The sequence below is a fragment of the Mangifera indica genome, chromosome 1, assembly GCF_011075055.1.
Source record: "Mangifera indica cultivar Alphonso chromosome 1, CATAS_Mindica_2.1, whole genome shotgun sequence".
Lineage (NCBI taxonomy): Eukaryota > Viridiplantae > Streptophyta > Magnoliopsida > Sapindales > Anacardiaceae > Mangifera > Mangifera indica.
Window position 1 is genome coordinate 309,347 of NC_058137.1, and position 21,155 is coordinate 330,501.

The 21,155-nt window shown below is 34.5% G+C and overlaps 3 protein-coding genes and 1 long non-coding RNA gene across 9 annotated transcripts; 2 read left to right on the top strand and 2 right to left on the bottom strand.

Moving 5' to 3' along the window:
* The first annotated feature begins 4,300 nt into the window (after positions 1–4,300).
* On the top strand, positions 4,301–5,325 carry LOC123195264. Its single transcript, XR_006497413.1, has 2 exons — positions 4,301–4,584; positions 4,766–5,325. It is a non-coding gene; the product is annotated as an uncharacterized LOC123195264 (long non-coding RNA).
* A 1,571-nt stretch (positions 5,326–6,896) lies between these two features.
* On the top strand, positions 6,897–13,399 carry LOC123219654 (protein DETOXIFICATION 44, chloroplastic). Of its 4 annotated transcripts, none has more exons than XM_044641662.1 (13): positions 6,897–7,342; positions 7,434–7,555; positions 8,113–8,241; positions 8,397–8,539; positions 9,041–9,176; positions 9,668–9,764; positions 9,882–9,982; positions 10,342–10,505; positions 11,165–11,236; positions 11,339–11,455; positions 12,441–12,536; positions 12,617–12,738; positions 12,873–13,399. In XM_044641662.1, the coding sequence occupies exons 1-13, from the start codon at positions 6,996–6,998 to the stop codon at positions 12,925–12,927; spliced, it is 1,701 nt and encodes a 566-aa protein (XP_044497597.1). In that variant the 5' UTR covers positions 6,897–6,995; the 3' UTR covers positions 12,928–13,399. The 4 variants fall into 4 exon arrangements, 3 of the variants coding, with proteins under 3 accessions (XP_044497597.1, XP_044497605.1, XP_044497592.1); XM_044641657.1 differs by having other exon boundaries at positions 6,900–7,342; positions 8,113–8,271; XR_006502904.1 differs by lacking the exons at positions 12,617–12,738; positions 12,873–13,399 and having other exon boundaries at positions 8,113–8,271; positions 11,339–11,827; positions 12,441–12,557.
* LOC123219677 lies at positions 12,772–16,090 on the bottom strand. Of its 3 annotated transcripts, none has more exons than XM_044641680.1 (3): positions 15,050–16,090; positions 14,851–14,948; positions 12,772–13,181 (listed from the first exon to the last, which is right to left on the bottom strand). In XM_044641680.1, exons 1-2 carry the CDS (start codon positions 15,869–15,871, stop codon positions 14,892–14,894), a joined length of 879 nt encoding a protein of 292 aa, XP_044497615.1. In that variant the 5' UTR covers positions 15,872–16,090; the 3' UTR covers positions 12,772–13,181; positions 14,851–14,891. The 3 variants fall into 3 exon arrangements, with proteins under 3 accessions (XP_044497615.1, XP_044497612.1, XP_044497609.1); XM_044641677.1 differs by lacking the exon at positions 12,772–13,181 and adding an exon at positions 13,891–14,215 and having other exon boundaries at positions 14,853–14,948; XM_044641674.1 differs by lacking the exon at positions 12,772–13,181 and adding an exon at positions 13,891–14,248 and having other exon boundaries at positions 14,853–14,948.
* Positions 16,091–16,224: 134 nt separating this feature from the next.
* On the bottom strand, positions 16,225–19,712 carry LOC123219644 (probably inactive leucine-rich repeat receptor-like protein kinase IMK2). Its single transcript, XM_044641648.1, has 2 exons — positions 17,208–19,712; positions 16,225–17,114 (listed from the first exon to the last, which is right to left on the bottom strand). The coding sequence occupies exons 1-2, from the start codon at positions 19,078–19,080 to the stop codon at positions 16,492–16,494; spliced, it is 2,496 nt and encodes an 831-aa protein (XP_044497583.1). The 5' UTR covers positions 19,081–19,712; the 3' UTR covers positions 16,225–16,491.
* Positions 19,713–21,155: the final 1,443 nt, after the last annotated feature.

Consider the following 21,155-nt stretch of genomic DNA (forward strand, 5'->3'; position numbering starts at 1 on the left):
GAATCCGTGGCCCCCACGTGGTGCATGAAGAACGAATCAGAAGGCTGTAATGTGACCACCGCAATTCTCAATATGCTTGGACGAGCCGCCTCAGGGACGACGGGTGAATGCACCTACACCACATATTCACCAAATTCTATTGTTTTTATTTTTTAATTAGCAATTAAATTTTCAAATTTTCTTTTAAAGAAATTAAGTTTTAAATTTTTCCTATATCCCTAATTAGTGTTATTCCGTACTTTTTTATTAAAAAATACTAAAATTTTAATTTTTTTATAATTAAAATCTAAAGATTCAATTTATTTAATAAAAAAATATAATAATTCAATTTTTTTTCTAATAAAAAAAACAAATCAAACAATACTATATATATATCTATTTATAGTACATAAATAAATATACACTTATATATAACCATCGCAATTCTCAATATGCTTGGACGAGCCGCCTTAAGGATGACGGGTGAATGCACCTATACCACATATTCACCAAATTCTATTGTTTTTATTTTTTAATTAGCAATTAAATTTTCAAATTTTCTTTTAAAGAAATTAAGTTTTAAATTTTTCCTATATCCCTAATTAGTGTTATTCCGTACTTTTTATTAAAAAAATACTAAAATTTTAATTTTTTTATAATTAAAATCTAAAGATTCAATTTATTTAATAAAAAAATATAATAATTCAATTTTTTTCTAATAAAGAAAAACAAATTAAACAATATTATATATATCCATTTATAATACATAAATAAGTATATACTTATAAGTATTATCATATAATTAGATATTAATTTATTATTAAATCAAGATCATCTAATTATATGATGATACACATAAAATATGTATATATTTATGTATTCAAAGTAAATATATATAATTTTATTAAAACAAATTTTAACCTTTTAAATAAATAATAATAATTCAATATTATTGTTATCCTTCTTTTTAAATAATTATTTTAATTAATAGTAATAATATAATTTAAAACCATGGTAAAAAGAAAAAAAATAAATATGAAAGCAGAGTAAGATTTGATTTTTTCAGAGTTCAAATAATACCAGCTAAGCTAAATTATGTTGGGAAAGTAATTTAATTTTATATCCAATCTAAACCATATACAAAAAGGAGAATGTTAATAATATTAAATATTTATTTGATAACATTGTATAAACTCTTTGTCAAATGTTTTGTTGACCTAACTGAATATTTTTTTTCGCCGTGGGAAAATGTATGGCGAGCCTGTTGCTGTCTGAAACGTCCGGAGAAGAGAATGGTTTTGAGCCGTTCGATGTTAACTAGAATTGTATTTGTACAGGTGGGCTGAGCAGGAAGCACCGGCGACAGCTAGCTGTTTCTCCGCAAGTAATTGACCGTGATTCATGATTAGAGCAAAGTCCTGCAAGTTCAGGGATCAATTTATGTATCACGTGCGGTAGCTCAGGGCTCGTCATAATAAATTTTCAAGTCCGAAACCATCATTGCTTATGGCTATATGTTATAATCTTATTTTTATTTTCTTTATAATTTTTTAAATTAATGCAAATTAGGGACCCAGGGAAATAAATATTTGTGGCCCTTATGCCTTTACTGGGACTCATAGGCAGTACTAAATATTTGGGAAGAGGAGAAAATGAAAGTAAGAATGTGAGAATTTTATTTTAGGGACTTGGGATTTTCCCATAAGTGGCATCAAATATTTACCCTTACTCTTGCCTTTTTTTTTACTTCTTTGCCATCAAAATACTGATGGTTTTCCTTCCTAAGGAAATGCAACAATAAATTTGAATAAGGATCAATTCATTATTATGCTTAGCTCAATTGGTTTGTACACAATAATACAGAAAAAAAAAGACAAAAATTGTTAAACAAGAAAAAAAAAAAGAAAAATTATTTAAAAAACACCAGTAAACCCTTGATCTCAAGCCATTCAAACCCATTTAATTCGGATGCAAACTCAAAATTTTGATATCCTCAAGTTAAAAAAATCTATAATATTTCACACACTCGGAAACTAATTCATAATTTACACTTATATCCTCGCATTAGGAATGTGTCATGATCAACTGACAGCAGGTGCAGCCAGAATAATTGACGTTGGTTTGTACATGGGACCTGCTAATGGACACGGTGATGGTGGCAAGTACAATAAGGTAATTACAATTTAAATCGAAGCCCGTTAATTTGGTCAAGATTATTATCATTATTATTATAAAGTAATGAACATACCAATTCGATTAATAAATGTTTACCAATTGGACCGACACCGAAGTTTGAAAATAAATAAATATCGCTTCCATTTACCATTTAGGCTACATATGTATAATAATTTTAATTGCAGCCCGTATGGATGGACCACACACATCATGATATTGTTTTCTTTTTTATGATGGCTTATTTAATGGCAATTTTGGCTGAATCCTTGCCTCAATTTTTGAATTTTGAGTATAATTTATATGTTTTGTTTTCCTCTTAAAATTTTACACTGTTTAACTTTTTAGGGAATATAAATATTTGTAAAATCATAAGCCTTATCTTAAAATATATTTGTTAGAAAAATAATATCAAATTACCGAAAAGAGATATTTATAAAGAATATGATAAATGTATCTAAATCAATTAAAATAAAGAGTGAGAATACGAGTTTGAATTTTGAGAAAGCATGCAAACACGCTATTGTCTTAGGAATGATAATTCAATTACCAATTTATATAAACTGGTATTGGTGGATATGATTACACAATCACATTTATACATATAATTTTATATAGATGAATTAATAAAAAAATAAATATGTATAATATTAAATCAACAAATTATATATTTTTTTTATGCAAGTGTAAATGATATTATAGCCGATTCAAATTGTTTAAATTTAAATTTAAGTTTAATAAATCAAGTTTAATTCAAGTTTAAAATAAAATTATTTATAAATTAAAGTTTGGTTCAACTCATTAAACATGAAATCTATCTCAAATTAACTTTTTTTAAATTTAAATTGAGTCTCAGATTAGTTTAATCAAATTTTAGTAATAATTAATATTAATACGAAAGAATTAAGTGACAAACAAACAAGCAAAATAGGGTAAAGCCCACGCACGCCGTTGAAGTTGTAAGTGATTGAGATTTAAGACGATATTATGTACAATCATAATCATTAATTAGAAGATTAACTTGAAAGGAGTGGTAATGATGAATGAAAGAAAGAGGAAAGATGGTTTCTTTTCAATAAAAAGGCAAAACCAGAGTTACCAGTAGCCAAATCAACATTCAAAACCAATGAACAAGTAGGGCCATTTCATAGTCCAATACTTTCCCTTTGTATATTTAATCGTACCGTAGTCGGCAGACGCATTAAAAATTATTACATCGTAACCAAAGAGAAAGTCATGTTAAATATGGGTCAACTATTTTTTTGACCCTCAATCTATTGAGAAATTACCTTAACGGTTTAACTCCTTAGTTTTGAAGATATACGTTAATATGGCTAGGCCTGGACATGAGGTAAGTCAAATCTGAATATTTGTTAACTCGAATTTGGCTAGCACACATAAAGGATAACTTGAATTCACTGAGTTGAGATTTAGAGAAATTCAAATTTGGCTTAAGATTAAAGTTTAAAATTTGACCTAGATTTGTAACTCATTTTTTTGTAATTCATTTTAATAATGGTTGTAATGACATAGATTTTAGAATAAAAAATGAGGTTTTGTTATCAATCGTTCAACTAAATTTGATTTAAATTATCAAAAAAATGTTAATAAAATTGATAAAGTATTAGATATTTAAAAAAAAAAAATTTAGATTTGAACGTCTAAAACTAAAAACTTTAACTCACACTCAAATCAAGTTCAACTTATACAAACTTGAGCTGAATTTTTTTGAATTAAACCAACTCAATTTAATTTAGATTCAACCCTGTATATGACTCTTTATTTTTTCTATTTAAGCATTCAATTATGTTAATTAATCTATTATATGTAATATTATCGGAACATGAAAAATATTATAATATTATGAATTTACAAAATTTTTCTTTAAAGAATACATTTCAATGCTTGAAGTTTTTGCAATGTATTAGAGTAAAACTGTCCTTTTATCTTAAAAATGAATAATAATAATTTAATAAATCCGTCTCTTCACTCACCAGAGTCTACTAAAAAAATTGTCAAATAATAAGTTAGTCAAGGGTTCTCATGGCTCCAGGAGAAGTGACGTTTGTCTGCAATTGCCACGTTCTCTGCTGATCAGCTGCTATAAATACACCCAGTCTTGTTTAAATCTTCCCCACCATTGTAAGAACCAACCAGCCATTAGTCTGAGCTTAATTTGCTTGCTTTGAGCTACCTATTTTTTGGCTTCCCGGAAGCACGTTTTGCCCGTCGCTGCTTCCTTTGTTAACGATCATTTATTATAAATATGTTGTATGGAAGAATCTGTTAAGCTCAGGAGGGATAGCGCCACTGTTATTGCCATGGAAAATGGCTCTTCTGTAGCGCTATCCATCCTGAGTTTCATAGCTTCTTCTTACTGTTTCTCTTTCTCTCTAGAGACTCTGCACATGAAGGATCTTGGTTCTCATTTGGGTACGTATAAATGTCGTTACTTGTGTCAATTTTAAAGAAGATCTTAATTCATAACATTAATGGAGCTAGCTAGGGTTCTGTTTGCCCTCTGATCTGTTAACTTCAAAGAAGGGGTATATTGTAGGACTTGTCACATCTCATCTCTCTCATCACAAGATTTTAACATCATTCTTTTTTTCAGTTTTACAGTGAATAGTTTGGATTCCATCAGAATTGAAGGCAAGGTTAGGCTTTATTTGGCCTTATCTTTCACTCTTTTTGAACTTTCTCTGATATTTTTTCCCACTTTTCAGGTGACTGTATTTCCACGCTTCCTTTTTTTCGTCCACTAAATTATATCTATCATTATTGACCAACCCCATTTTTGTGTTTTTTATACGTTTCAATTTGGCCTTTGTAATACATGACAAACATGTAGTTATGACTTGACCTAACCGGATGAAATTAACCATAAAGAGGGTTCATTAATTACAGATTTAGTGCTTATCTTTTAACCCATTTTGGCCTCCAGATCATTAGTCAAAGGAGGCTTTGAATTGACATGCAATAAGTTGTGATAGCGTGAAACATGTGACAAATTTTGTTTTATATTGTTTTATAAAGAGATGGCTGAGGAAACATTTTCAGTTGCAGGAGGCGCAATTCAAGCAGGAAGTCTCCAAATCCCACATATTTTTTTACTACTTGTATGTTTTATTACCAGAAATTGTAACACTCTTGACTAAAATGATGAATTTGAGGGTTTGGATTCAGTCAAGAAAAATGTTAATATGAAAATTGGAATGGATTCCAGCTTAACCAAACCCCAATAAACATCAACTTGAATTTGCAATGACCAGCTTAACTTCAAATTTAAGTTGAATAGTGAATAATGACAATAAAAAGAAAAAAAAGAGTCATTGAATAAGAACAAATCACCAAATACAAATACTTTCAATACAGTGGTACCGACGAACCCTTTAACATGAATTGAAGGACTTTTAATTTGATTTTAACTCGTTTGAAACATAAATTCGAACATAAGCTAATTTAACTTGATAATATGATGAGAAAAGATGAGACATTTGGTTGGTTGTTTGAAGACCCAAAAAAAAACCTTCACTGAGATGAAGAAGTGAGTGCACGACCTTCAAGTTATACTCATACTAATTCCAGTAATCCAGTCACAAATAAAGAATGCTCAAGCCTAAAACATCATTTAAAGGTTCACTTAGACGTGTAAAAAATAGACTAGGAATACCGAACCCAAATAACGCTTGACTTGAATTCAAAACTATCAACTCAAAATTAAGCTTTTTTTGTTCGAATTGCTGAAAAAGATTAAAAAAATAGTCTAATATTTAAGGATCGCCGAAGATGAATCCAAGCTTTCACCCCTATTATACAGATGTCAATTGATAGACGCTGGAACCATAAGCATGTGCAGGCCCATTTAACAAATATGGGCTCAGTTTGGACCGCACTCGTCTCGATTACATCTGCATATATAAGAAAAAAAAATTAAAAGGCCCAAGGACTATTTCCCACCCAAGTTTAAGTGCTAGCCCAAAGACACATCTATGAGATTAGAAAAATCCAACATCCCTACCTATCCGTTAAAAATCTCAATTAAGGTTAAAAGTAAAACCGTATTTTAACAAAAAACTAAAGTTTTATTATGTTTATCCCACCCCAGTTTGAAAATCTCACAATTCTTCCCACCTAAAGTTTGAACAATCAAAATTTTTCTCCTAGGGTTTACAAATCATAGTCGAAGTCGTCAGAGATAGTCCTCTTCGGTGGTGTTGGCTCTACCTCCCGACTCAACTCTCCTTGTTGATCATTTTCCAACCATCGGGGTAGGTTATTTCCTTCGACAAAGATGAAATTGTCTTTGTCGAAGGAAATAGCCTACACCGATAATTGGGAAGTGATCAACAGAGAGAGTTGAGCTCAGAGGGAGAGTCAACGCCACTAGAGACAACCATATTTCAACCATAATTTGTAAACCTTAGGAGAAAAATTTTGATTTTTCAAACTTTAGGTAGGAGTTGAATTATGAGTTTTCAAATTGAGGAGGAGAAATATAACAAAACTTTATATTTTAAAATTTTTTTATTAAATTATTAACTTATCTTTATAACTATGATTTTTAATAGATTGATGAGATTTTTTGTTTTTTAAATCTCATTAGTATGACTTGGGATGGCTATTAAACTTGAGGTGAAATAATTCTTTGGCCAAATTAAAATAAAGTAAATTTACATATTTAGCACGATAAACAATGCCAGTACAGTACACAAGTGTACCAAGCTAGCAGCCGTACTGTACAAAATTCCAAACGTAAGATATTTTGAACAACCACAAGTTTAGCCGCTGAAGATTCCCTGGTAGATAACAAGTTAATTGACAAACACAACACTGAAGAACTCATGGTTCCAGTTACCTCCTGGGATTCAAATCAGAATCTCTTTGCTATCTCTCATTCTTTAAGGTACAATTCAAAAATGGCCACCACGACTCTCTCGCATCATCTTCTCTGTCTCTACTCTTCTTCTTTTTCTTCCAAACAATTCAATTCATCTCGTTCCAGAAACTTCACCTACTCAGTTCGTTACAAAACCGTCCTCAAATCATCACTTCACGAGAAAAACACCACCACTACCGCCACTTCTCTCAAAACTCCACCGCAAAAACAAATTCCTAAAGTGATAGATAAACCCGACCCGAAACGATTGACTCCATCTGATTCTTTTTCTGTTTTCTTCAGCAGTTTGAGGTAAAATTTGAACTAGCTCACTAGTTTGCTCGTTGTAGCTTGTAGCTTTGTTTTGGTTCTTAATTTGTTGTCGTTGTTTTTAATATTGTAGAGATGGATTTAAGCTCGATGAATTGGGAATGGAGATATGGTCTATTGCATTACCTGCTGCGTTGGCTTTGGCTGCTGATCCTATTGCGTCACTTGTCGATACAGCTTTTGTTGGTCATTTAGGTAGCTTTATTATTTATCTTTGTTGACGATTGCGTTTCCAAAAACGAGAAACGCGCAGAATTTTAATTGCCTTTAGTTGACATGTGTTAAATTGATTTTAAACATGTTGTTGAGATAAAGTGTTTTCAGCTTATTAATCTTTATAGCTTTTAACTAGAATATGGTTCTGGAATACTAAATTAAACATTTTCAGATTTTCGATTGGTATTTTAAGTTTTAAATGTTTGTCTTTGAATCATACAATACACAGGTTGTTAGCTTTGTAAAAGTGTCTTTGGAAGTTCGATTTTGAACGCCGCAATTTGCAGCGTTGCGTGGTATTGAATGATTCAGCTAATTATTTGGGAATATAAATGTACACTAGGATTTCAAACTACTTCATGTTTTCCACTTTGATTGCCAAGTTTATTGAACTTGTGGATGCTGTCTGTTCGAAGTTTATTGGAGACTAGTTTTGGTGATGCCTGATTATGATTTGCCTTTTTTTTTTTTTCTGTTTATTGTTTTCGTATAAGTTGGTTCATAATTTTAAGTGGATTTGCTTATTTATTGTGTAGGATCGGTTGAATTGGCAGCAGTTGGGGTTTCAGTGTCTGTGTTTAATTTAGTGTCAAAACTGTTCAATGTTCCATTGCTTAACATAACAACATCCTTTGTTGCTGAAGAGCAGGCATTAAATAATCAGGGTAATGGTGGTACTAGCCGAATTGGTGATGGTAATAAAGCTATTATGTGATAGCATTCTTTGTTTTAATTATTTTCTGCATTAATGTTATTTCCTTTTACATTTCTTGAGTTTTTTGGTTGAATGCTATTATTGATCATATGACTTGTCATAAAGATTATGGTGTGGAGCAACAAGGCAAGAAACATCTTCCTTCAGTATCAGCTTCTTTAGTGCTTGCGGCTGGCATTGGCATTGCAGAAGCTGTTGCACTCTCTTTTGGCTCAGGTTTCTTAATGAATATCATGGGTGTTCCTGTCGTAAGTCCTACTTTTCCAATTCTCTTCTGTGTTTCTGGTATTGTAAATTCATTGTCGAAGTGTAATCTCTGTTATTCTTAGAGCATGAGAAATTTCGTATATCTTGCTTGTTATTCCTCAAGACTGTGATTCTGTGAATGAACATTAGCTTCTTGGTCACTGATACATGCATGAATTTGGGGTGGGTATAGTAATGCTAGAATGCCATCAGTTAGAATGTTGCTTAAAGTTTATGACTCTTAGTGGTTACATCCGAATTTCCTTGGCAAGGGTAATCTAAGTAAATGCCACTTTTGACTACTAAGACATTAAAATTCGCGAGCAAATTTCAAAATATGTAGTTTTGAGCACCACTTGGTGCTTAAGGCTCCTCCATTTGTGGCTTAAATGGTTAATACAGGGACTGTGAATATGTCAAGGTTTATATTTTGATTCTTTATTTAAAATATATTTGTTGAGAATGTTTTCTGGAGTTTTCTTTTAAGATTCCTTATTTTATAGGATTCACCTATGCGAGTACCAGCTGAGAATTTTCTTGCATCAAGGGCCTTCGGTGCTCCACCCATTGTAATTGCACTTGCTGCACAAGGTGCTTTTCGCGGTTTTATGGATACAAAGACACCTTTATATGCCATTGGCAAGTATTGCTCATACCTCTTCTCTCTCTCTTTCGGTTTAGCTGGCTATATCTATATTTATGTCCATAAGTGTACCCACGTTAGAATTTCTCTGGATGGAATATTTTATACAATATTCAGATAACCGTTAGTTTTTGTTAGTAATTTTTCTATAACGGGCATTGAGCAGTTTTCTTGAATAATAGTCAATACTCTTATTTGACCATCATCAAAGCCATTTTGTCAAATGTATTACAAACATAATTCCAACTGATTATGAACTGAAAAAGTGAAGTTAATAATTGGAGTTAAAGTAGCACTTTGTCAACTTGTACTTGTCAAAGTGAACTTCTTATTTTATGTTAAGACTAGAGGCTCTAGAGTCAAGGTTTATGGTTTTGCCTTTTCTAGTAACTATCAAGAAATAGTATTTCAGTACGTAATTATATTCTAAAAAAGGTTTGCCATATGGGTTATCTGTTTTCTTGATGTTTTTAATTCTGTATTCCAGGGGCTGGCAATTTACTGAATGCAATCTTGGATCCAATTTTAATATTTTTCTTTCATTTTGGCATTCGTGGAGCTGCTCTTGCTACTGTGATTTCTGAGTACGTCAATTATGTGGTAAACTTTTACATTGTTGATGTTTCTTGCAATTTATGTTCATGCAATTACAGAAGTTATTTGTTTTTTCATAACAGTTTTTTCACTAACATCTTGGCCAGATATTTAATTACTTTTATCCTTCTTTGGGAATTGAATGGCAAAGTATCATTGATATCCCCGGAAATTGATGGAGGAAGATTAATCAGTTACCTGAAATCTGGTACTGTTCTCATACCCTAAAATTTAAGGTCTGCCACGCTCTTCTCTTCAAGTGCAATAACTCCTGTTGGTGTGTTAATTCTAAAAAAACAAGAATAAAGAAAAGAAAATCCAATTCTAATTTCAGTTTTACTGGTAGTAATTGCCATTTTAATTAAAAAACTTTTTGACAGATCGAACCAGCCTATGATTTCATTACACAATTGAAAAAATTACTAGAACAGTCTGGTCAAGTGAATAGTCTGATGGCTTGTGGACACAAGAGGAGATTAGATGCACTTATACTTCATGGATGTAAACAGTGGTACAACTTACATGAGTTTTCCACTTAATTAAAGGATATGCTATTTGATTTTGTAGGTGGTCTTCTGATCGGCAGGACAATAGCAGTCCTTCTGACCATGACACTGGCGACATCCATGGCAGCTAGGGAGGGCCCCGTACCAATGGCTGGTTATCAAATTTGTGTACAAGTTTGGTTGACGGTATCTTTGCTTAATGATGCGCTAGCACTGGCTGGTCAGGTAGAACTTTTTCAAGTCCCAGTGTTGTTTCACATAATATGGTAGAAAGTTGCAAAAAATTGATTGACCAAGAATATTTTGAGATTTAGCTGATCTCCTACTCAGGAACAAAATAATCTATGCATAATGCTGGAGTTCCTGTAATTGAAAGTTTATTTGACTTGTAATATGACTTCTTTGGTTGATCATAATACATTTGAGAATACTTTATTATGTATGCTTCCATCAACATTTACTAGATTTCATCTAAATGTGAAGAAGACAAGTCTCATTATCACAACTATGATCATTTTACGCTGATTTAGTTTTTTTCTTTTGCAAATGGGTAGTAATCCTGATGTTTCACTGGGAAAAGATTTTAATAAAACAAAACCAATGCAGTTTCTATTCTTTCGTTTCGTATATATTCATATCTCACACCAGTTTTCCAATGGGTAAGTAAGTTGTAGACACAATGAAGGAGAGCAAATATTAGTTATCTCGTAGTAGAAGTGAATTCTGGCTATGATGCACAGACCCTAACGGAAGACGGTATGATGGTGGATTGTTGGCCTCTTTCTTGTATGTCGCTTTGATAATGACCCCCCTTTTATGCACAGATCTATATGATAATTGATCCATTTGGTTCTCAGATTATGGTTTTGACCTCTCTTTCATAGGCTTTACTTGCCACTGATTACTCTCAAGGGAATTATGAAGAAGCACGCCAGGTGGTTTACAGACTCTTGCAGGTCTGTATAATCAAAAACTGCTACGTTTAAATTTTCATGGTGGTTTGCTTTCTTTTCATTTAACTCATTCAATTTCTTGTTATTGCCCTTGATTGGCGGCAGATTGGTTTAGTAACCGGATTAGGTTTGGCTGTTATTTTATTCCTTGGATTTGGAGCATTTTCTCATTTATTCAGCACAGATTCAGAAGTTCTGGAAATTTCCTTGTCCGGTATTATGGTAAGCTACTTATTTTTCAACAGTTTTTTAAAGTTGGAAAACTTTCTACCAGCTGAACAAATTTGACTGTCATCAACATGCTGGGATGACTAGTTGGTTGCAGAGTCTAGAGCTACTTCGAAACAGCAAAATGCTAAATGTGATCTGATTCCATTGACTGGAATGGTTTTTCAGTCAGATTTGAGTTTTGATATTGAAGCTCAAAATTGGCTTTGCATGTTCTATGTGTAGTAGGTGAAGCATCAAGCACAAATGATAGGAATCTGCACAAAAAATCTCAGAACAACCCAATATGGTCTCTCATAAGCAACACACAACAATATAGTAGAGAAACTATTCTGGTTTTATTTACCCAAGATAAAACTTACAATGGTGAGTTAATGGCTACACACTCTGAGTTATTTCAACCACACAATCAACCGGAAATGGAAAAAATGAAAATAGGAAGTAACCCTAGCAATTAGAGGTGCCCTTCCTCCCCAAGCATTAGCTTTCCTTAATATTCTCACAAATTCCTCTCCTGTCTTTCTCTTTTCTCTCCCTTTTTATATTGCTGCATTCTGTCCTACATTGTGCCACATTCACTTCATTTCCTCTGCTGCCTACGGGTTTCCCTTTTCTTAGTTTGCACCACCTCATTAAGAGACAATAATCCTCTATTCTTGCCCTTATCCTTCTTCATGCATATCTTGGTAGTGTGAGGCCTAACAACAAACTACATACTACCTTTGAAAGAGATGTTATTGGTAGTTTCTTGTTTGATTATATATGATTTCTGTTTCCCGTCTAGACCAAATTTATACCATTTCCAATTTTGGTCAAAATCTAATATATCTAAGAACCTGATTTTATAAACAAAATGAATTAGTATGATCAAGTTGATGCTTGTCATGGTTTACAGTACCACTATTGGGTACTAGTTGCAGCTTGTAATTTTAGAGATAAAACTGCTTTACTTGTATCTGAGATCAACTGTATTTCACAGTTTGTTGCTGGAACTCAGCCAGTGAATGCTCTTGCCTTTGTCCTGGATGGGCTTTATTATGGGGTTTCCGACTATGAATATGCTGCTTACTCTATGGTGCTTACTATTCAATCAAATTGACATTATTAACATAATACTTGATTTTCCTTTCTCACCTGCAAAGTTGGAATGGGTAGGTTCTGGTTGCAATAATCTCATCAGGTTTCCTTCTTGTGGCTGCTCCTGTTTTCGGACTTCTTGGTGTCTGGACTGGGTTATTTCTATTCATGACCTTGCGGGTGGCATTTGGAATTTGGAGGTAAATTAAATTTTGGTTTTGTTGGAGCCAATATCAAGATACTACTAATATCATATATGTTAACTGAACCGTTAATAAGGGTAATGGTAAATCATGTCACATGTAGCTTTTCTGTTGATCATAATGTATTGCAGGTTGAGAACAAAAAGTGGACCATGGAAATTGGTTTGGTCTGAGATGGAGCAGTGAATCTTGCTGATTTATTGACATTTCTACTGCCTTCTAAAGATGTTGAGACAGTTGAATTCCATCTGGCCAAACCCCACGCAAGTGCTTCGAGTATCAACTCCAGTTGGGTAACCACTCAGCAGCAACAATGCCTTTCTCATATCAGAATCACATCACTGTATCTGAAAATTTACCCTCTATTGTGGCCGGAAGGATTCATATGAGGTGAGTAAATTTCTGAGAACTACATCTATATAACATACCACCAATCTGCATAAATAGGATATTAGTATAGTATGACTGTTCAATAAAGTAATTGGTGGTAAGGCAAGGAATTTAGAAGCAAAGTATTTTTCCTTCGGCTATGCCAACGTTAATCGGGTGTATGTTATTTATTGATAGTTTTTTTCCCGGCTAATTGAGTTGTATCGCAAAATTGACTTACAATTGATAATATCTATTCTATTAAGTATTGCTGCATTATTTTATTAAATATGTTGTCTGTACTTTTATGGTTCTATTTAGGGTTGCAACTGAATGAGTATTATTGAATTCGAGTTTGAACTCGAGCTAGACCTTGGCTTAATAGGGTAGGTGCAAGATTTGAGCTCTTTAACTTGACAAGTTTGAAGTTGCAGACGCAAGTTCAAGTTAGGAATTGCTAACTGTAGCTCAATTCAAGAAAGGTTATTGAGGATTGTTTATTTAACCTTTTAAGGACCAAATTGTTCAAGAAAAGGTCAAGAAGCTTAGTCTAAGTTTGTGAGCTTACCAAATCAAGTAATAGTCTACTTGAACTCGAACCAAGTTAATACTCAAACCACTTGAATTTGAGCTTGGCTCGATTACAAACCCTAGTTCTATAACATGCAATTTGGTAATTCCTTGCTGTTCCTAATGTGAACATAACCCAATTTAATAACATTTTTCAAATCCAGTAGCCAGAAATATTGTCAAGATGCTAACCAGAAATAGAAAACAGAGTAATCCAAACTTCATCCATCGTAAATCGAATTTCATTCTTTTAACACAAACTGCTTTAGGTTCCTATAATACCACAATTCTAAAAAGCAAATGAGAGCAATGGAGATATACATAACACAAAAGATTCAGAGGTGTATAAGTGCCCCAATATGGGCAATGTCTAGTCATCCTCATCTTTCAAGAACCACCAAACATTCCCAATTTACATCAACGGCTCCAGACAGAGTATATGCCAACTTCAGCTCAAAAATCACCCAAAAAAATCCCAACAAGAAGTAGCATCTTTACAGAACCACTGGAAAAATTGCCACTGCCCAACAGTCAACTGCAGAACGGGCATTTCTCTGATATCAAAATTCTAGAAGCAACCAAGAGAACAATAAATCAGGGAGAAAGTAATGGATTCACTAAAGCAGTTCACTATCAAAATCCAGCTTATCATTAAAAGAAACACTGATGAACGAGCTGGCTTGGCAACACATTTGCAGTCCATCAATTCGAGAACCGAGCATATATACCAAAGAAATTGTATCCTCAAGAGTTATGGCTGAATTCTTGGACTATATATGCTTGTTTCTAGGAAACATAATATCCTACATATCGGACAAACATATAGTTGGGACAATTGCTAAACCAATATTGAATTGTGTCTCATCGCTTTTCAGTTAATTTTAACCGGCACGCATCACTGTTTTAAAACCAGGACAGAGTAAAGCCGTTTGACTAGGCTTAATGCAAGATTGAATGGTCTGAATAGTGATGAATCACAGTTCAAATGTTGGGTCAGTGACCGCCATTACAATGTCATGCTAACATCACATAACTAAAGATATGCATGCCCTGAAGCTTTCATATTCCAAGAATTACTGAACATGGATATTCATGTTCACCGGCAATAACAGCAAGCATGTCAAACTCAATACAGAACATTGAAATTGAAACAGAATAAGCAACAAAATTACCTGATAATGAACAAGCAAAAAGACGATACAAACAAGCAATTACTCCACTGCAGCAGACCTGGAAACCTTGTACCTCAACTTTCTATTGTTGTTTTCCTGCCAAACAAACGAAAAAAAAAGTCATTCAAGAAAATTCAAACCCAAATCAAAACACAACGTTGTCAAAACAATTTCATCAAGAAGATTAATAAACTCACCAGCTCGAAAACCTTAGCCGAGCTGGACTCAACGAGCTGAGCTAACATGTTAGCTTTAGCCAACATTTTCTCATACAAATCCTGCAAAGCTTCTGTGTAATTCGCCGCCTCGGGTCCCAATAGCCGTTTCAACTCCTCAATTCGAAACCCTTCCGTACACAAATCCAATTGTTTTTGATCATTTTCCTTTTCCTTCTTCGCGTTCAAGCTTTCCTCATCCATCGCCGAGCAATTCATCAACGGCAGCGCACAGTTCGGGGCGAAATTATCGTAATGTCCTCGAAATGCCGGACCGATGTTAACCACGTCGAGTGACTTGGCATGAAAGGATTTGTTTGAAGTGTTGAATTGGTACGCGCGGTACTGGTGCGTGTGGATTAGTTGGTCCGTTAAGGGAGTGGTGAAGAGAATGAAAACGCATGGAATTAGGGTTTCTGAAGAGTTTTTGATTGAAAATTTATATTGGGGGATTTTTGAGAGAGAATTTGTGACGGAGAATTCTCTCATGGATGGACGGAGAGCGGATTGGCGGCGGCCGGAGAACCAGCCAAGGAGGTGGTTGTGTTGGTTATGAGCGGAGACTTTGGGTGAGTTGACTCCGCCGAGTGCATCGTAGAAGGATAGAGGTGAGCCGGAGCAGAGGAAGCTGGTGATAGTAGCAGTGAGTTGGGAGGCGGAGGTGTCGTCGGAGAGCGTGATGATTTGCGTGACGTGGCCAAAGACGAAGCCGTCCACGTCGCCAGGGGAAGAGGAGAACCGCTGGATCATGGACGCAAGTGTCGGACCTGATATTGCTATTTTTTGCAACTGAAGGTCTTCCATGGTGAATCACAAGAGAAAGAGAGAACAAGAGTGAGCTAGAGAGGTGAGTATATTTATATTCTCTACAGTAAAACGACACCGTTTTCAAGCAGTCTCCCCTTTCAAATCAATCATCACAGAGATAACAAAACTGGTATGATGATGGTATCCAACTATCACATCTTCCCGCCAAACTTTCACCCTGTTATTTGTGCTCAACGAAATTATAAAATAGAACAAATAATACTAATTATGTTAGAAAAAAATTGAAACTTTAATTCTTTAAATAGAAAATCTGAAAATTCACTTGTTCTCTTAAAAAAATATATGAGAATTCAGTTTAATCTATAATACGTAATACTGATAATATAATGAAAAAGCAATCTCTTAATTTTATTTTTGTTTAGTACATAAACATGATGAATACATATATAATGAATAAATTCATTATTGACTTAGAAAAAAAGAATGCATACAATGAATAAATTCAACCCACTTCAACTTACATATACATATATACATACATAAATTAAAAAATAATATGAATTCAACAACTATCTGCTGCTACAAAATAATCAAAATCCCTTTTATTCCTGAACCTAAAAAATAATGTATAGTGGTAGGTAATAATGACTGTAGTTCTATTCACTTGGGAGGCCTGGGACTTTAGCATCATCTCCAGAACTAGCAGCTGCTGCTAGCTCTGGTTTAATCTCCTCTAGTTGTTGCAGAACTTGTTGAACTTCTGGACGTGCTGCAGGTGATGGATCCACACAATGCAGAGCTAATTTTAATGTGTTAAGCAGTTCATCATCCCCTGTTGTCTGGGTATCCCTCATGAGCTCCAAGTCAAACACCTCATTTGTCCATTCCTCCTTCACAATTGAGGCCACCCACTGCGGTAAATCCATCCCATTCATTGACTCACCAGGGGACTTCCCAGTTAAGAGCTCTAAAATGATCACTCCTAGACTGTAGACATCCGTCTTCGTGCTGGCATTCTTCAGCTTCAAGAGCTCTGGTGCCCGGTATCCGAGTGTTCCTGCAGTGGCAATAACATTAGTGTTGCCAGCAGCAGTCATTAAATGATTGAGACCAACGTCCGCAATGTGAGGATTAGTCTGCTCGTCTATTAGTATGTTGCTGGATGTGAGATTGCCATGTATCATGTTCTCTTGTGTATGGAGGTAGTTTAATCCACGCGCCACACCTACAGCTATATTCATCCTCGTCGTCCAATTGATGACAGTTTCTGGCCCACGAGCTGCATAAAAGGGAACAGTTAGCATTAGAAAAATTGAAGCAACCTTAGGCATTGTACAATACAATTTATGGGTTGGTTGAATGTTAAACTTACCATGGAGGAAAGATGCAAGACTCCCTTGGGCCATGTAATCAAAAACAAGGAGTTTCTCTCCTTTTGGTCCCAAGTAATAGGCCCTGAGGGCTAAGAGATTTGGGTGGCGAATCTTTCCAAGAGCGGCAGCCTCAGCTTCAAACTCTTTCTGTCCCTTTGTAGTCTTCTCCCTTAATCTCTTCACAGCAACTTGACTACCATCTTCTAATGTTGCTTTGTAGGCAGTTCCATAGGTACTCTTTCCCATTATCTCCGCAGTTGCACACAACAAATCATCAGCTGTGAACAAAAATGGACCATCAAAATGGACTAATTTCCCACCCATTTCACCACCTGATTCAACTTGGGGGCCAACCACTGGAGCTTCCTTCTCAACAGCTTTCCCAACTGCAGATTTACCACTCTTTTCTTTTGAAGTGGACTTCTTCTTCATCAGACAACAGATCAGAATACAGAACAGGATAAGTAGAATTGCCAGGAGAGCTCCAACTCCTATGAGAATAATGTCTTTGGTGCTGAGTTTATGGTGATGATGATGTTTTGGTACTTCTTGGGGGGAAGGTGAAAAACTGTGAGGTGAAAGGGAAGGGCATACAGTTGAAATACTGTAGCCACATAGCTGAAGGTTCCCCACAAAAGAGCTTGAATTGAACTTCTTAGAGAGGAGAGATGGAACAGAACCAGAAAGATTATTGTAAGAAACATTGAAAGAAGTAAGATTGGCTAGGTTGACAAATGAAGCAGGGATTTCACCAGTGAAATTGTTTTCAGATAAATCGAGTTGGCCAATGCCAGAGATGTTACCAAGATTTTCAGGAATATGACCTTCAAATTTATTATTTTTCAGGTTGAGTGCTGTAAGGTTTTGTAACTTTTTCATTCCGTCTGGAATCTGGTTACCAAGGCGGTTGTTCTCAAGATTTAGTGAAACGAGAGAGGTTAGATTGGTAAATGTAACAGGAAGGCTGCCATTTATAGCATTGTATGACAAATCTATCTTTTGCAGCTTAGAGATTTTTCCTAGCTCATCAGGTAGAAGACCAACAATCTTGTTATGACTCAGAGAAATCTCTTGAAGCAATCCCAATTTGCCCAAGGAAACTGGGATTGTTCCAGAGATAAGATTATCATCAAGGTTCAAGAACTGAAGTTGGTAAGAGTTGTTTCCTGCTAAAACACCCCACGTGTTTGGAATAGAACCAGAGAGATTGTTGTGTTGAAGATCAAGAATAGTAAGAGAAGGCAGTCTGGTAAGACGTACTGGGATAGAACCCATGAAGGAATTATAGCTCAAATTAAGTCTAAACAACCTGGTGGAGTTAGCAAGACTAGCAGGAATTGTACCAGTAAGTGCATTGTTACTTAAATCAAGAGTCTGAAGATTAGGACAGTTACCAATTGAAGGAGGAATTGAACCGGAAAGCCGGTTATTGAAGAGATAAACCCCTCTGAGATTTGGAAGGAAGCCCAGAGACCAAGGGACTGAACCAGCAATAACATTATCATGAAGACTAAGCTTTCTTAAAGATTGAAGCTGACCAATCTTCTCTGAGATTCTGCCACCCAGACCCTTAAAAGGAAGATGAATAGCAACAACCTTTCCCTTAACACACTTAATCCCTGCCCACCCACCAGAACAAGCTCCTGAACCAGTATCATTCCAGCTCCGGAGAACTCCTCTAAAGTCTATGAGCTCAAGTTTGATGGCTTCAAGTGATTGAAAATCTGCTTGAGTGACAAGCACCCCATCCCATGAACGGCCTGAAACAGAATGAGAAGTAAAAGCAAGCAGAAACAATAACAAATGTGCATAGATAAAGAACTTGTTGCTGTGAAATTGGTTCAGGAAGCAACAAGTATTTTCCATGAACATGAAAGAGTCAGCAAAATTGCTGAAAGAAATTAAGAAAGAATGAAGAAGAAGAAAAAAGTTATGATATTTCTTGTTATCTTCTTGGAAGGAGAAAATAAATGATATAAGAGAGGATGGAGGAAGCGAGGGAGACAAAGTCAGCAGCGATAGGTAGTGAGGATCAGATTTTTCCTACTTAATTTGTAACGGCTAGTTTTTTCTTTCATAGTCGTTCTTAGAACGGTTACTAGTGAAGAAACTGGGTCATGTGGCACGGCAGCAAGGCGTTGTTATTCTCCAACGGCTATATTGCATGCGCCACGGGGGAATCACGTGGATGATCATAATATAATTTTTAGCTTATTAAGAGCCCACAAATTACATTTTAGAAAGAAAAAAAAATGTGGAACAAGGTGCCATAATCAAATCGTTCAATCAAACCAGCCAAACCTTGTGGCTTTATCCCATGTGTGTGAGGCCAATTTTTAGGTTAGGTTAGGTTAGGTTAGGTTAAAACGGTGTTGGCATAAAATATTTTGCAATTAACAGCTAGACTTAAACTAGCACTTTGCAAATACATAAAATATGTCTGTTTCATAAGACTAAATTAGATTTTGATTAAACATAATTTGATTTTTAATGATTAAGTGGCCAATCATGTTATATAATAATAATAATAATAATAATAATAATTATTATTATTATTATTATTATTGATTTAAATGGTACATGGTAATTCAGATCAGATGCGACCTTTGATTAACCTAGAGATCAGTCTCTTCCCCCGGCAAAATGCATGAAAACATTGGTGATAATAGAGTTACTCCTAAATTGATAGAGACTCAATTTTTTTTATATCTTTTAGAGGACCAAACCAAACTCTTAAATATTAACGCTTACAAACGTATTCCTTGAACCATGAAACAATAAAAAATCCATGATATGATATGATATACTTCAACTTTCGAAGAAATAAAATAAGAGATTGACTGAATCTAGATTCAAGGCCTAGGGTTTTGATCTTTTTGAAAAAGTTTAAAAATACAAAATCTGCGTGCATAGAATCATTTCATTTGAAGGCCCTTCAAAATCAATTCAACCACAAAAAATATAACACTGGTAAATGATACCCCACAAGATGCTCCAAATCGAAAAATAAATCACGAAATACGAAGTCAATTGTTTTTTTAAAGATTTAAACCAGATTTTTACTGGGCCAAATCCCTGATAACATTATTATAACATAATTAAAAATATATATTAGTTATGTTTATTGAACAATATTCAACAATTTTGAACTTTATGATACATGGGTCTGATCATACGCGTAAAGACACTCAGTTCCTTTAACACAAATTTGAGTTCCTCCATCTTTTAGTTATGTTCAGTCTCAATTAAATAAATGGTTCTAATACAGACTAGCCCAATTAAGGTTACCAAATCAGGTAAGAGTATCAATCCAATCTTGAAGAATTAAACAAGGCATATAGGGCAGTTAAATAGAGCAACTTCAACGTTGTTTCACAAGGAACAAAATTGTTTTACTTGACAAAACATTTCTACTCCTTGACACGGATCCTAAACTATACAAGAAGAATGTATTTCTTCAGGAGAAAATATTAAGAATCTCATAGTGGCTCTTGGGCTACTTCCTGCATATTGAAACTCAGACGAAGAAGGGAATTCACAAAGATGAAGAGCATAAAATTCAAGTATACTGAACCTCAGAACATTGTGTGAATATCAATAGAAACCTTAAACTAAGAGTGTCTGTCTTCAATGTTTTAGTGGAGATGACAACGGGAAGTTAGCATTATGTCAGTGGCTAAATAGATAAACGCTTCAAGTATTCTGCAAGAAGAGAAACAATGAGGAATTGGATGGAGTGGTTGAAGAAATTCTAGACTGGGTGGGTAGTTTGCTTGTAAAGAAATAGTTCAATCAGAAAGAACTTGTACCCTATGGAAGAAGAGAACTGCTACTTCCTAGAAGGTTGACACTAAAGATTGAAGCAATGTCAATAAGATTTATCAGTTAGGAGAATGATTCTTACAGGCCCCAACCTGTAAATCCCAAAATTTCTATCTTCCTAGGGA

Bases quoted from the DNA above. Each gene is read 5' to 3' on its own strand.
- LOC123219654 (XM_044641657.1), top strand. From the start codon at position 6,996: ATGGTTCCAGTTACCTCCTGGGATTCAAATCAGAATCTCTTTGCTATC. The intron at 7,556-8,112 runs GTAGCTTTATTA...TTTATTGTGTAG, and splicing joins AGCTTTTGTTGGTCATTTAG to GATCGGTTGAATTGGCAGCA. The intron at 11,456-12,440 runs GTAAGCTACTTA...TGTATTTCACAG, and splicing joins TTTCCTTGTCCGGTATTATG to TTTGTTGCTGGAACTCAGCC.
- LOC123219677 (XM_044641680.1), bottom strand. From the start codon at position 15,871: ATGGAAGACCTTCAGTTGCAAAAAATAGCAATATCAGGTCCGACACTT. The intron at 14,949-15,049 runs GTGAGTTTATTA...TTTGTTTGGCAG, and splicing joins CGGCTAAGGTTTTCGAGCTG to GAAAACAACAATAGAAAGTT.
- LOC123219644 (XM_044641648.1), bottom strand. From the start codon at position 19,080: ATGTTCATGGAAAATACTTGTTGCTTCCTGAACCAATTTCACAGCAAC. The intron at 17,115-17,207 runs GTAAGTTTAACA...CCTTTTATGCAG, and splicing joins TCTTGCATCTTTCCTCCATG to CTCGTGGGCCAGAAACTGTC.